Source organism: Oreochromis niloticus, linkage group LG15, assembly GCF_001858045.2.
Source record: "Oreochromis niloticus isolate F11D_XX linkage group LG15, O_niloticus_UMD_NMBU, whole genome shotgun sequence".
In the NCBI taxonomy this organism is placed as follows: domain Eukaryota; kingdom Metazoa; phylum Chordata; class Actinopteri; order Cichliformes; family Cichlidae; genus Oreochromis; species Oreochromis niloticus.
The window spans coordinates 17,874,604-17,887,272 of record NC_031980.2 but is presented as its reverse complement, the minus strand read 5'-3'; the positions used below and the strand labels follow the sequence as shown (position 1 = coordinate 17,887,272).

General features: G+C 36.9%; 1 protein-coding gene across 1 annotated transcript in view; it reads left to right on the top strand.

Moving 5' to 3' along the window:
- The window catches only part of scara5 (scavenger receptor class A, member 5 (putative)), a 95,200-nt gene that overhangs the window by 50,668 nt on the left and 31,863 nt on the right, over window positions 1-12,669 (top strand). Inside the window, exons 8-9 of the mRNA XM_019346219.2 lie at window positions 1,335-1,415; window positions 6,883-6,990. Of these exons, the coding sequence (XP_019201764.1) occupies window positions 1,335-1,415; window positions 6,883-6,990 (189 nt within the window). The remainder of the gene's footprint in view (window positions 1-1,334; window positions 1,416-6,882; window positions 6,991-12,669) is intronic.

The window sequence follows — 12,669 nt, the reverse complement described above, 5'->3', positions numbered from 1 at the left end:
CATTTCGTGTTCAGTTCTCCTGACTGTGAGAAATTTGGGTGTTACTTTTGATCAGGCATTGAGTTTTGATAAGAATGTTGGTTGTATTGTATAAATGTGTTTTTATCATCTGCAGAACATTGGCAGTATTAAGTATATTCTGATTACACATGCTTTTATTTCATCATGCCCTGATTATTGTGATTCATTATTCCTATGCCTGCGAAAATCATCCCTGGATCACTTACAAATAGTCCAGAATGCTGCTGCAAGTCTTCTCACCAGGTGCACCAAAAGCTTCCATGTGACACTGATTCTGACCTCTTTATGTTAAAGTTTAGGATTCAGTTTAAGATTTCGAGGATCACATTCAGGTCTCTCCCTATATTAGCGAACTACTACATCTATAAGTAGATTCTTTAAATCAGAAACCTGCAAATTAGAGTCGTGAAGGATCAGAACCACAGGACACTAACAGGTCCTCAGATTTCTCAGCTTTCCTACAAGCCAAGTTGTGGTCCACCTTGTTTAACATGTGGTTTTCATTGTAGCCAGATCTCTCCTCTCGCTCTCCTTCTCTCTTTATTTGACTTTTCTGACTCAGTCTCTGGAGTCCTCCAAGTTAAACAAATGCTTGGACCGAAGCCCTAGCCCAGTTGTAAGACCCACTACATTTGCCAGATATGTCACTTTTTGTGTCTGATAGGCTCTGTAATAAATATAAATATAGTTTTGTGACATGAATAAAGTTATCTGCCTGCATTAAAGGTCTGGTCCCATGTATTACCTTTTCAGGGGATAATCTACATGTTCCTCATCCAACATGCTAGATAATAATAATGAAGGCACCATAAAGCATACTTTTAATGTATAATTAACCCTAATGCACTTTCTATAAATCAAAAAGCTCTTATTTAATCTCCAAGAAAAGATATTTCCTCAGCAGGTCATCAATAAAAAAGTTATTTGTAGACATTTTCAGACCTCAAGATAACAGGTGACTTATTTTCATTTAAAGTTCTGTTATATCTTTTAGTAAAGCAACAGAAACACATATAGACACAACATGAAAAACATAATTTATATAACGTAAATCTATGTTTCATTACAAAATATTTCAGTTTTAAATGGGATTATCTTTGATTTTGTTTGCATAAAAACATAAACATAAAATTACTAACAAACTGATGTTTTGTCTCTTTGTCAACATATTACTTAATTTTACATTTTAAAAAAGAGAGAAAAAACAAGAGAGTCATAACCAGCTTTAAAGAAGTGTGCCTCCTATTGAAGACAAGTTGTTTTGCAGCATTCAAATTATTTATTACAAAAAAAAATTTTTCTTCTTTTTACAGGACCTCCGGGGCCTAAGGGAGAGAAAGGGGACACTGGAGAATTGGGGCCCCCTGGGGCTCCTGGTTTTACTGGCTTGAGAGGTGAGTACGACCAGTCATTTATTGAGAAACATTTCATAGTGAAGTTTTCAATTACTGCTCCAATAGAAAGTCAGTCCGTAAAAGGTGTCACAAATCCCATGACGATTTAATAACTTGATTCCGTAATCCCAAAAAGTTGATTCTGTTTATTTGGACGTAGTGTTTTCAATGGGAGAAATGTGTCATCAATTATCCAAGTCTTCAGTCTGACTTTTTCAGAAGACTGAAGAAGTCAGACTGAAAAAAGTCAATTGAAAACACATCCAGATGAACTGAATCCACTTTTTGGGATTTCCTTACCTGGATGATTGAGCAGACATCCAAACAACTTAGTTTGGTGATTTTCCTACATTTTTTTTTTTTATATCCTTTATATCCTTTTGTCTTGACCAGCTTTTCTCCACATAAGAAGTTTCTAACCTGAGTCAAATTGATAAAGTCACTCTAAAAGCTCATATTGTACATTCATTTTGAACTGTTTAAGCATTTAAAATAGCAACTCAGAATTTGGTGATTTCAGGATATTAAAAAGACATTTAAACATTTCTGTGAACAAACGCAGATAAAAAAAAATTGTTCCCTCATAAAGCTATGTTAAAGTTTATGTTTATCTAGTTAAAATAAACTTATCTAGTCCTTATCTGGTTTTTATCTAGATTAATCTTCCTTCAAGAAGAGGGTATAGAAATGTAAAAAATAAATGTATTTAAATGCTACAATACTCCAAACCTTCATCCTGATCTGCTTAATTTGTGGGAGTTGATGTAGTTTTCCAGCTTTGGAAGACACGTACAAATTATCTGAACACAAAAAAGAAAGGAGGGTAAGGAAGGGTCTTGGCGTGAAGGTTCCACAAAAAAAGGTTCCATATGAGCTATAAAATATAGCTAAACTATATATGTGAATATCTCAAATTTAAGAGATACAAGACTCTTTTTTTGAATACCAGGATTTATGTTTGAGTGACACGAAAGACGAAAAATTAGACACTTTCTGTTTTTAAGCTCCCTCTGGTTATGTTACATGCAGTTGCATTAATAACACTATGAGTGGAAAGAATTAAAGGTCATATAAAGCTGCTTAAGAAAACAAAGTGCAGACTTTGGGTGGGGATTTATTTTTACATAGGGCCAGTGAGACGTGTCATCTGTCTTAGTCTTGCAGGTAATTCCCCCAAAAATACAGCTTAAACCTTCATGCATTCACAGTGAGCAGCTCAGAAACATGACATGGCTATTTTTCATTGATATGGTGTGATACAAACAACAACAGCATGATTCCAGATGTTCTGGGTCCCCCTTTCAGCTTGGTACCTCTTGAATCATCACCCCTCAGGTTGTCTCCTGTCATCATCCATCCACATTCCCTGGCTGAAAATGAACATTTCCAAGAAGCATTATCTTCCTGTTGAAAGGGGAACCCCCCTCCCATCTCAGCCCATAGTTCCAGGAAAAAGTGAAAAAAAAAGAATTGCTAACTTGAGTGTTTAAAAAGGCGTAACTTTTGTAAAAATCTAGCAAAGTGAATGGAACCAAACCCTCTGCAAGACCAAAACAAAGACAGAATAATTAAACCCCCAATGTTAACTTCAGTGAAAGAAGGCTTTTTAGAGGGGAGATGGTTTTTAATCAAAACAGTCACTGGCAGTAAGTCTGTTTGGGTTCAGCAGTTTTTTTGGCCTCAATTAAAGCTATTTTCCTTAAATTATTAACGTTTCTAACAACCAACAAATTCCTGCAGGTCATACCAGACCACACCAATTAGTCTAAGCAATCATAATACGATGTACACCATAAAATGGAAAAACATATTCAAATTTAATAGTCCAAAGACATACAAAGAATACAGTCTGCAGGTGATTTTGACCGAATATGGAAACTGGTCAACTGAGAAAATATACTACGCTACTACTATCCTTCTACATACAATGATTTTTACACAATTTAATCTGTTATAGGAGTATGTGTTTTTGTCTTTTATTTATGTTCACATGCTTCTCAATGTTTGGTTTTGTTGGTTAATCTAATATTGTATCAACCTGCCAGACTATAGATGAAAATTAGCTTGTGTGGCTAAATCTGACATATGTGCATGATGACTTTAAGTGCTTGTTAACATGCATTTCCTTTAAAAAAAATAAATAAATACAAACATAAAGGCACTTACAAAAGACTATGAAAATCCAACCTGAACAGACCAAAACAGCGTGGGAACATCTTAACCAATTAAAAGAGAGGACAGTTAACTTAACATGCAGTGTTCTTACCGAAGCAGACTCTTTGCATCCCTGAGGTCTAACAAATCTACTGAATACATTTTCCGCCTCCCGCTGTGTGAGTTTGCTGTTACTTCCTTCCTTCATGCTTTGCACCCACTGAGTACTTGGACTACCAATTAGACAAGATGACTGTCAATCAGCCTTTGTTAATGTTAGCAGTAATAAAGCTCAAAACAAAAACTACAGTTTAACTGTCATGAATGACTGTTTTGTATTTCAACAGATGGAGTGGTATATGAATTATATGAATTATTCTATTTCCCAAAAAGAGTGGTTCTCAAGTGACAAGAACACAGAAAACAAATCAAATGTTTAAGCTGAGAAAATGTGCTGGGGTTTTTATACAACTTCCTTACATGTTACTGCCATCAAATGGAAAGTGACTTTTTTTTTCTTAAAATTTTAGATTTACTCAAGCCAAACATTTGATGTGTTATCTGTGTGAAATAAATACTTTCAGTACATCCTAAACATGGCATTTACTCAAATTACTTTTAAGAACAAAAATGAATAGCTGGAGTTTTATTCACAAACATTATTATCAAAAACAAAATATATACAGTAAACTTAAGTCAACTTACAGCTTAAAATTTATTTTGAACAATTTCTGATTCATACTTTATGATTACTACTGTAGCACACACACAGTCCTGAAAAACTAGAGAAGATCTTGAGAAAATAGACAAACCAATGGCCTATACATAAAAATCATTGCTGTGTAGCACTTCTGGTGGTTAAACGGGGTATTTTAATCATCTATGTCACCAAACACTCCTAAAACACAGTTTTCTCCCTCTATACTATAAAAATAAATATTTTTTATGCATGTGACATAATCTGATGTCAAGTCTTCATGAATCCCATTACACACATTAGCTCTTTACAGGAACTTGGTGTCTTGTAAACTGAAGCTTCCCATAACCTTGAATCTTGGTTCAGTTCTGCTTTTCTTGTTTTGAGCATAAAGGACAAACTGCATTTGCCATTACATTCATTGTGTTGAAATGTTAAAACACATTGAGGACTCCATGTACAACATGACGTGAAATGCGTCTCTTATAAATCCAAGTTATATATCTTTTTACTGTTTACCAAGAATAAAGTCAACCACACAACCTTACAGGTCCAATTCTGAGGCTGTTCTTCCACTAGGAGAATGTTACTTCTGATAAATACTTTCGCTTCTTCAATCAGATGCAGTACTTTCTAACTGTAAAGGTATTAAAAATACGTGAAGAAGTATTTTTAAAAATTATTCACAAAGATTATTTAATATGAAGGCAATAGGCAGAGTGTTACAGGCATAGCCCTAGAGAATGTAGCCTCATGGGTAGTGTAGTCCGTGCTGCAGGGAGAATGGACTGCCATACCCGCTATGTGTCTGTGAGCAAGGGAGGGAGAAAAAAGAGAGTCGAAAAGTACGAGTTGTCACCGGCCAGAAACGGGAGTTAGAAGCATGTAAATATAATAATAGCCACTGCAGCCAAAAAGAGTGCCTGACAAGCCCAGTTGCAAGTAAACTATTATGTCTCGACTGTACACTGTGTTCATGTTTTCCTCCGAAACAATAAGTTCCGTTGGAGCAGCCTTTCAACGCCTCTCTTTGTCTCGCGCTAGCAAAGTTGACCCAGACAACAAAGTAAAGCTAGTTTTCGGCTATGAGCCCGACACGGAACCGACATATTAGCCAGAGGTCCCCTTACTACGGTTCGGAGCCTCGGACCTGTTTTATATACGAGATCGCTGCAACAAAAGGTGCAGGCTTGCCTAATGTCCACCCTACTGTTACTCATTTTATATTAAGATTTAAAAATCCAGTTGGTATTGGTATAGCGATTAACCTTCAGTAATAGTAATAAATCGCACAGCATTAGTACATTCATACAGTTGTAAAAAGCATGATAATATATTAAAAAATCCAAAGTATTCAGAATACGTTACTCTCATTGAGTAATGTAACGGAATACGTTGCAAAATACATTTTGGGGCATGTATTCTGTAATTTGTAGTGGAATACATTTTAAAAGTAACCTTCCCAACACGGCCGATTGTTCAAATTAATTACCTTAGCAATGTTAGTTTATGTTATCTGTTTATTTTATGTTGACTGTTGTTTCCAGTTCTAAAAAGAATAATCAATTCTAATAACCCAGGTCTACACATTGTGTTTCTATTGCACTACATGGAGTTCTGTTGCTCCACTTGCACCGAAGCCAAAGGAATCTGTCATCACATCCAGCCTGCGTCCTGCTTGACATGTGGAGCAGTCCAGTTGGACTCGCCTGCAGAACAAAAAGAACATTTCTGCCCTGGATCCCAATTATGATAGATAGCATTTTCCCAGTGGGTTTTTTGAGTTGAACTGAGTTATATGGCCTCATCCATCATCGGTTTATTTTGCGTTTCTGGCTCTAATACCTAATTATTTTATTCTTATTTCTGAACAGTCACAACAGTGTAATCAGAGTGTGTCAGAGCACAGCGACATTTTAAAAAGATTTCTCTTACCTCAGCGGTGTAATCAATAACTCATTACCACACTAATTTTGAGACATTTCACTGTGCTTACTCTAAACAAATGTTCTCATTGTATGCCACGGGGTATGGAGTGGATATGTTTTAGGAGCAAAACAAAAGATGTTTTTCGTGTATTCCAGATGGTGGAACATGAGCAGGACTAATATTAACAGGACTTCCAAAACCTTAATACACTTTAAAGAATAATATAGAGTTTGTTTGCTGTGTTGGAATGACATACATAGGACTGGGAGACCTGATGACTGGACCCTAACAGAAATTCAGTAATTGTTTATTTACACCACGGATCCACATTACAGCTAATGAAAACCATGATTAGATCAAGTATGTTCCAGTCTAGTTCAGTTAGTGTTGACACTCAGGCGATAAAATCTTCACTCCCCTCTAGAGTTTATAATTCTTTTCATCCTCATCCATTCTTCCACATCTTTTCTTTTTCCACACGAATTGCAGTACAGATCTGCAAGCTGAAGAATCAGTGTGTCATCAAGTTTGCCTGTCTGTTGACTCAGTAGCTCCATTCTGGCTGCCAGTAACACAAGAAAGTGTACAAAATAGTCCATATGTGTGGGGTCTCTGGCCTTTTTAGAATGGCAGTTGCAAAATACAGGCAGGTTTTGTTTTTTTCATGATTGTCTGTTTGTGTTTCAGGATTTACCGGAGAAAAAGGCAACCAGGGCCCTCGGGGAATGAAAGGGTCTGGTGGGGTCAATGGCATGCCGGGAGAAAAAGGAGACATTGGACCTGCCGGGCCTAAAGGTACATTTGTGGTGTGAGTTGTGATACTAATAGTTTGGAGTTTAATACTAATTAACCTGGCCTGATCTTATGAGCTCACTGATATGTATGCATGCAAATATGAGAAAGCCAAGTACTGGAAAAGCAAGAGCATACAATACGGAGCTGCTAGAAGGTTACCTTCCCTTCGCTGGTAATTGTGGTTCAGGAGCTAGAGAGGGTCATATAACAGTCAGAAGGTCAATGGATCGATATCACTGACTACTTCAATCTACGTATCAATGTTTAAGTATTAAGTAATTAGATGGTGGCATTCAAATCTACCACACCTCATCACTTTTCATTGCTTTGTCAGTGAAGCAGCACTTACAAAAAGCATAAGTTACCATGGAATCATAACTCATATCAACCTGGTTTAAAAACCCTGAGCATCCTGAAAATCTTCTCTCCAGATGTTTATTTGTGGTCCTACTGTTTTTTTGACGTGAGTCAAAAGGAGTTTCTGCAAGAACAGCTAAATGGCACTCTTAGTCAAATGTGTACAGATCAACCAGCATAAGTGTGTCTGCTTTTAAAAAGACATCGTTTGGAAGAAGATACATTTTCCTTCAATTTTATTGTAAAATTATTACAGTATTATTACAGTAAAAATTGTGGGCTTAGCAGGTTATTTCTGCTTCTTGCTCTCTGGTTAATCTGTTCGCTCTTGTCCATCCACAGAAAGATTTTTTTGCATTACAACAACATAGAGTGCAATCTTTGCTTTATAACAATGTAGGCAGTTGTGTGTTTGTGGAGCAACAGCAGTAGCCACAATAAAATAACTTAGTCATACTCTCACACAGCAGCTCATCAGTACGGATATCCTTTTACTCCCTGTAGTCTTGTGTGAATCACAAATGAATCACTTGCCTACAGTCCTCAGATGACTCCATGACTTGTTGACTTTTATGTCACTGAAAAAAATCCTTACCAGGATTTATCAGGAACACAACACTTCTTACATCACTAACAGGTGCTACTGTTTGCTTTTTGTCTTTAGCCATGGGAGCTATATTTGCTTATCCTCACCCATTTATTCAAGCAAAACACCTGTCTCTACTTATCTAATAGGTTTTCCATTCAATGAAATGGAAGAAATTATTGGATGTTACCAGAAACCATGATTATCACCTAAACAGCTGGAAAGCAAAAATATTTCTATATTATTTGCTCCAATGGAACAACTGTCAGAAAAAGAGAGGAAAACTTGTTGATGCGTGTGTACGTACTCATTTTCCAGTATGCACTAATCCAACCAGTTTTTCTTACTGCCCCCATCCATCATGTTGTCATGACACAACCCCTCCAAATCTACCATGGAAATTAAGATCCAAGAAGCATGCACTTAAACAAATTTCAACCACACTCTGACACAGAAAGCTGAATAACATATTTAAAGGTACTTTTCAATAGAGCCCACACACCTTTATCATTATAATAGGATCATATTTTATATGTGACAAAATCCATAATGAAGAACTAAAATTGTCTGACAACTCAGTATATCACTATATACAGTGTCGGGAATCTACCAGTAGTTTTGCATTCCACTCTGTAAATGTTTTTACATGTTTTCCACAATGTGATAACAATGATAAACGCCATCTTTAAGCTTGGATAGTGTCCATTATGTCGTTATTTCTTATTTGCTGTCTTTATCCTCTCTCATCATCTCTCTAAATCTACATAAACCCCATCGGGGGGCTGGACAGCGCCAATGATAACAGAAACACACTGAGATAAACACAGCTCTGAATTAATCATAGCCATGACTAATATGATAAGGCACTGCAGTCTATGCGTTTTTTTGTGTGGACATGTCACTGTGTATGTATGCGTGTAATGTGTCTTTAGCCAACAGCTGTTGCCAATCAGAGCTGGGTTTGGCTGAATTGTCCAGTGTTAAGTCCCACAGTCCAAATGTTGGCCAGTAGCTCTTGAAATCTTGGACCTGGTGTCTCCTGCACTTAGCTGTTATGACTCAACTCTCCATTTTTTTAGCCATTTTTACATATTGTAAAATAATGTGCCTTTTCATGCTCATTTTATACAAATGTAAGACTGTTTTTATTGTGTTTACTAGAAGAAAGATGCTAAAGCACTAGGAGAAGAAGAGAAAATGAGACAAAATCCAAATATCTGGTGGCAGAAGGGTCATAGCGTAGGGTCTCCTCATAGACCCCAATGTTAGGACTAATTCCAGGTAGAAAATTCGAGTTTGAAAGCACCGGACACTTCATCAGCTTGAATATACCACAATGCAACACAATAGTGATACGGATAATGGATATGCTCGATGGCAATCAAGGAGATCTACCTTCAATTGTTTAAATCAAATTTATAGTGAAGGAGGCCATATGAAGAGGATGCTAGGGAAAGGGCAGATAATGCTGTGGTTACTCCTTAAGACAGGGGTGGGGGAACTCCAGGCCTCCAGGGCCAGTGTCCTGCAGGTTTTAGATATCACCCTGGGTCATCACACCTGAATCAAATGATTAGTTCCTTACCAGGCCTCTGGAGAACTTCAAGACATGTTGAGGAGATAATTTAGCCATTTAAAGCAGCTGTGTTGGATCAAGAACACATCTAAAACCTGCAGGACACCAGCCCTTGAGGCCTGGAGTTCCCCCACTCCTGCCTTAAGTGCACACCAAAAGTATTAGCAGAAGAAGATGTAAATAAACTTTGGTCAGAGGATATATGAGCAGTCATATTGGATTAGAAAAATTCTTCCATCAAACATGGGTTTCACAAAAGCTGTTCTTATACAGATAGCGTGTCATATTTTACCACTGCTTGTCACTCATGTCTTGAATCAAATGTATCAGAAGTAAAGGAAATTGTAATTTATTGATAAACATGTCCTGTATTTGAATAGAATGGAGTTTTAGGTTTAACAGACCAGTGAAGGAGGAAGGCTTTGGAGAGACTCTGTTATGAATGGGGCCTCAGTGTAAGACGGTCATCCAGGAGGGAGGAGGGAAAACGAAAAGCTTGTAAAAACAGCACTGTGAAGTCTCATGGTTTTTTATAGATAAATGGTGGGAAGAATATATAGGGACTGCAGAAGGTGTTGGCTGTTCCTTTGGTTGTCAGATCAGTTGTGGTTGCTGACAGTATTTTATGTTATTTCTGAGTGTGTAAAGCTGGACTTTTTTTAGCCACTGGGGGACAGTAAAAAACTGACAACTCTGACATGCTGTGACATTGTGAAGTGTTTACTGCTAACGTGTTAGCAAACTGTTTAACACATAAAGCAGACACAAAGCAATTTGGCTCCTGGAGAGCAACTTCTTTCAACTCTACTTTGGTTTCTACCAACACTTACGGAAAACCGCTTGGATCTTTAGAGTCTTTTGTTTTTTAATAAGCTAGATGTTATTTTTGTCACTCTGTCGCTCTCATGCTGTCATAGCTTTTCAGATTTACAGCTGGCCAAAATTAGTAAAGAGCTGTTGTTAACTGATCATACAATTAAATAAATAGAAACCTCACATTAAGAGGTTTTAACAGTTTGAAGCCTGACCTTTACTAATTTCTCTCAGAACTTTGAAACTTTTGGCCTTGTTTTAAGCTCATATGTAAGTAACCTAATAATTCTTATTAGTCTATAGTTCCCAAAAATGTGTAACTGCCGTATCAAAAGATGATAAAAAAATGTATATTAATGCATAACAATATTTTCCCTGTTTAGCTGATATCTGTCTTTGCTGTATTTGCTAACAGTGAGGTGATTTTTTCATTTTGCTGATGTACTCTACATTTCTTTCCTTTCATGCTGGAAGAAATAAAATTTCTCACAACTATGTGCAGAACTCCACACCCACCCCAGCAATAATTTCGATGCTTTCAACGCTCTGCAGCTTGTTTTTTATCAATGTTGAATCACTGTAAAATAAATAAATAAATAAATAAATTTCCAAAAGTAAAATTGAGCCAATGTTGAGATGCAACTTCAACTCCTTGAATATTATTGCTCAGATGCTTACGTCTCATGCTACTTTGCTAATTGTGCATCACATGGTTTATAAGGCTGACATAAGGGGCAGTCAGACATAATGCTTTTAACAGTCCGACATGTTACTGTAAGTTCACCGTACAACAAATGAGACTTTAGTCATACAAATGAAAAGAGTTCAGTGGTGCTTATATAACACCTTTCTCCTCAGTTGACCATTTAAAGTACTTTTTAATAAAACTCCACCACCTGAGCCACAACCAACCCTGCACAACATTATGTCAGCGTCTCTTTAAGCCATGTCTGCTGGGATTATGGCAGCTGCGCCATGGAATTAACCTTATGGGAATGCCATATTATTCAAATGCATCATTGACCTGCACCTTAATCCACCAGCCAGTTCTCTCTAGGCTGGAGAATTTTTCTGATAGGGACCTGTCAGGTTTGGTATGGACATCTAAGATTTTAACATTTTGACAAAAAAAAAAATGAAAACCACAATGGGTCGCATTGAGCACAAACATTATTAAAAGTCTAGAGCCATTACTAACTGGCATGCAGTGATAATTAATATACTGACCTTTAGTAGGTGTTGTGTAGCTGTGACAGTGGACCATCTTGGTTTACCACAAAATAGTAAATATAGCTGAGGCTCATTTGTTTTTTATTGAAGGTTTGTTCATAAGCCAAAAATATAAATTAAGAATTTTATTGCTGTTGGCACAATATGAAAAGTGTGATGCTAATCAAAGTTTAACTTGAGGGTTCCCATTAGAGCAGGGCGATATGACCAAAAATATTTATCACGATATACATTTGAAAATTTGCGATAACGATATAACTGACGATATAATTGACACTAGACAAAATACTTTACAACTCCACAACTTTATTAGTGCAAAAAAACCCATCAATGTATTTTCACTTAAACAAGCAGCTGTTTGTTATGTGCATTAAAGTTATATAAAAATTTAACAGTGCAAATGCAAATTCCTTGCTGACAGTTTAACCAAAAGGCATTTCCAGTGGAAATTGGCCGACATATCCTCAGCATAACCATGTATAATATCCACAAAACTTAAAAAGAGGTTGTACACACAATACGGTAATATTATGTTGAAGCACAGTACGTATCACTCCGCGAGGCTCCTGCCTACGATAGCCGTAATGCTCCGACAATCCATCAAGCGTTGCGGGTTCGTAGCTTAGCAAAGTTGCACTGAAACATTTGACAGATTTTCGAGCACCGTGTACCACATAAAATCGTTTCGAGGTCAGTAAACACAACCAGAATTCATTATAAGGGGCACTGTTGATTTTCAGAAAAATCAAAGGATTGATTTTAAGTGTGCCCTATTTTTCAAAAAACACGGTAATAACGACGGCCCGCTAGCATGCTCTACCAAAAATAGTGCTTTGTTGTGTATCTGACGTACGAAAGCTAAACCAGTTCCACACCACTGAAGTTAAAGCATTTTTACAAACCAATTCTGGTTCATCCGTTTCATTTAACGATCCTCTTTCGCCCTTCTTATTCTCCGTCGCCGCCATGCTTTTTCCGCCATGTGCGTATGAAAACAAATGCACTACGCATGCGTGTTTTACCCATATTCTATCACGATATTTCATTTTCTTATCATTGCCCAACATTATACCGGTATTACTGTGAACAGTATGATATGGCCCAGCCATAGTTCCCA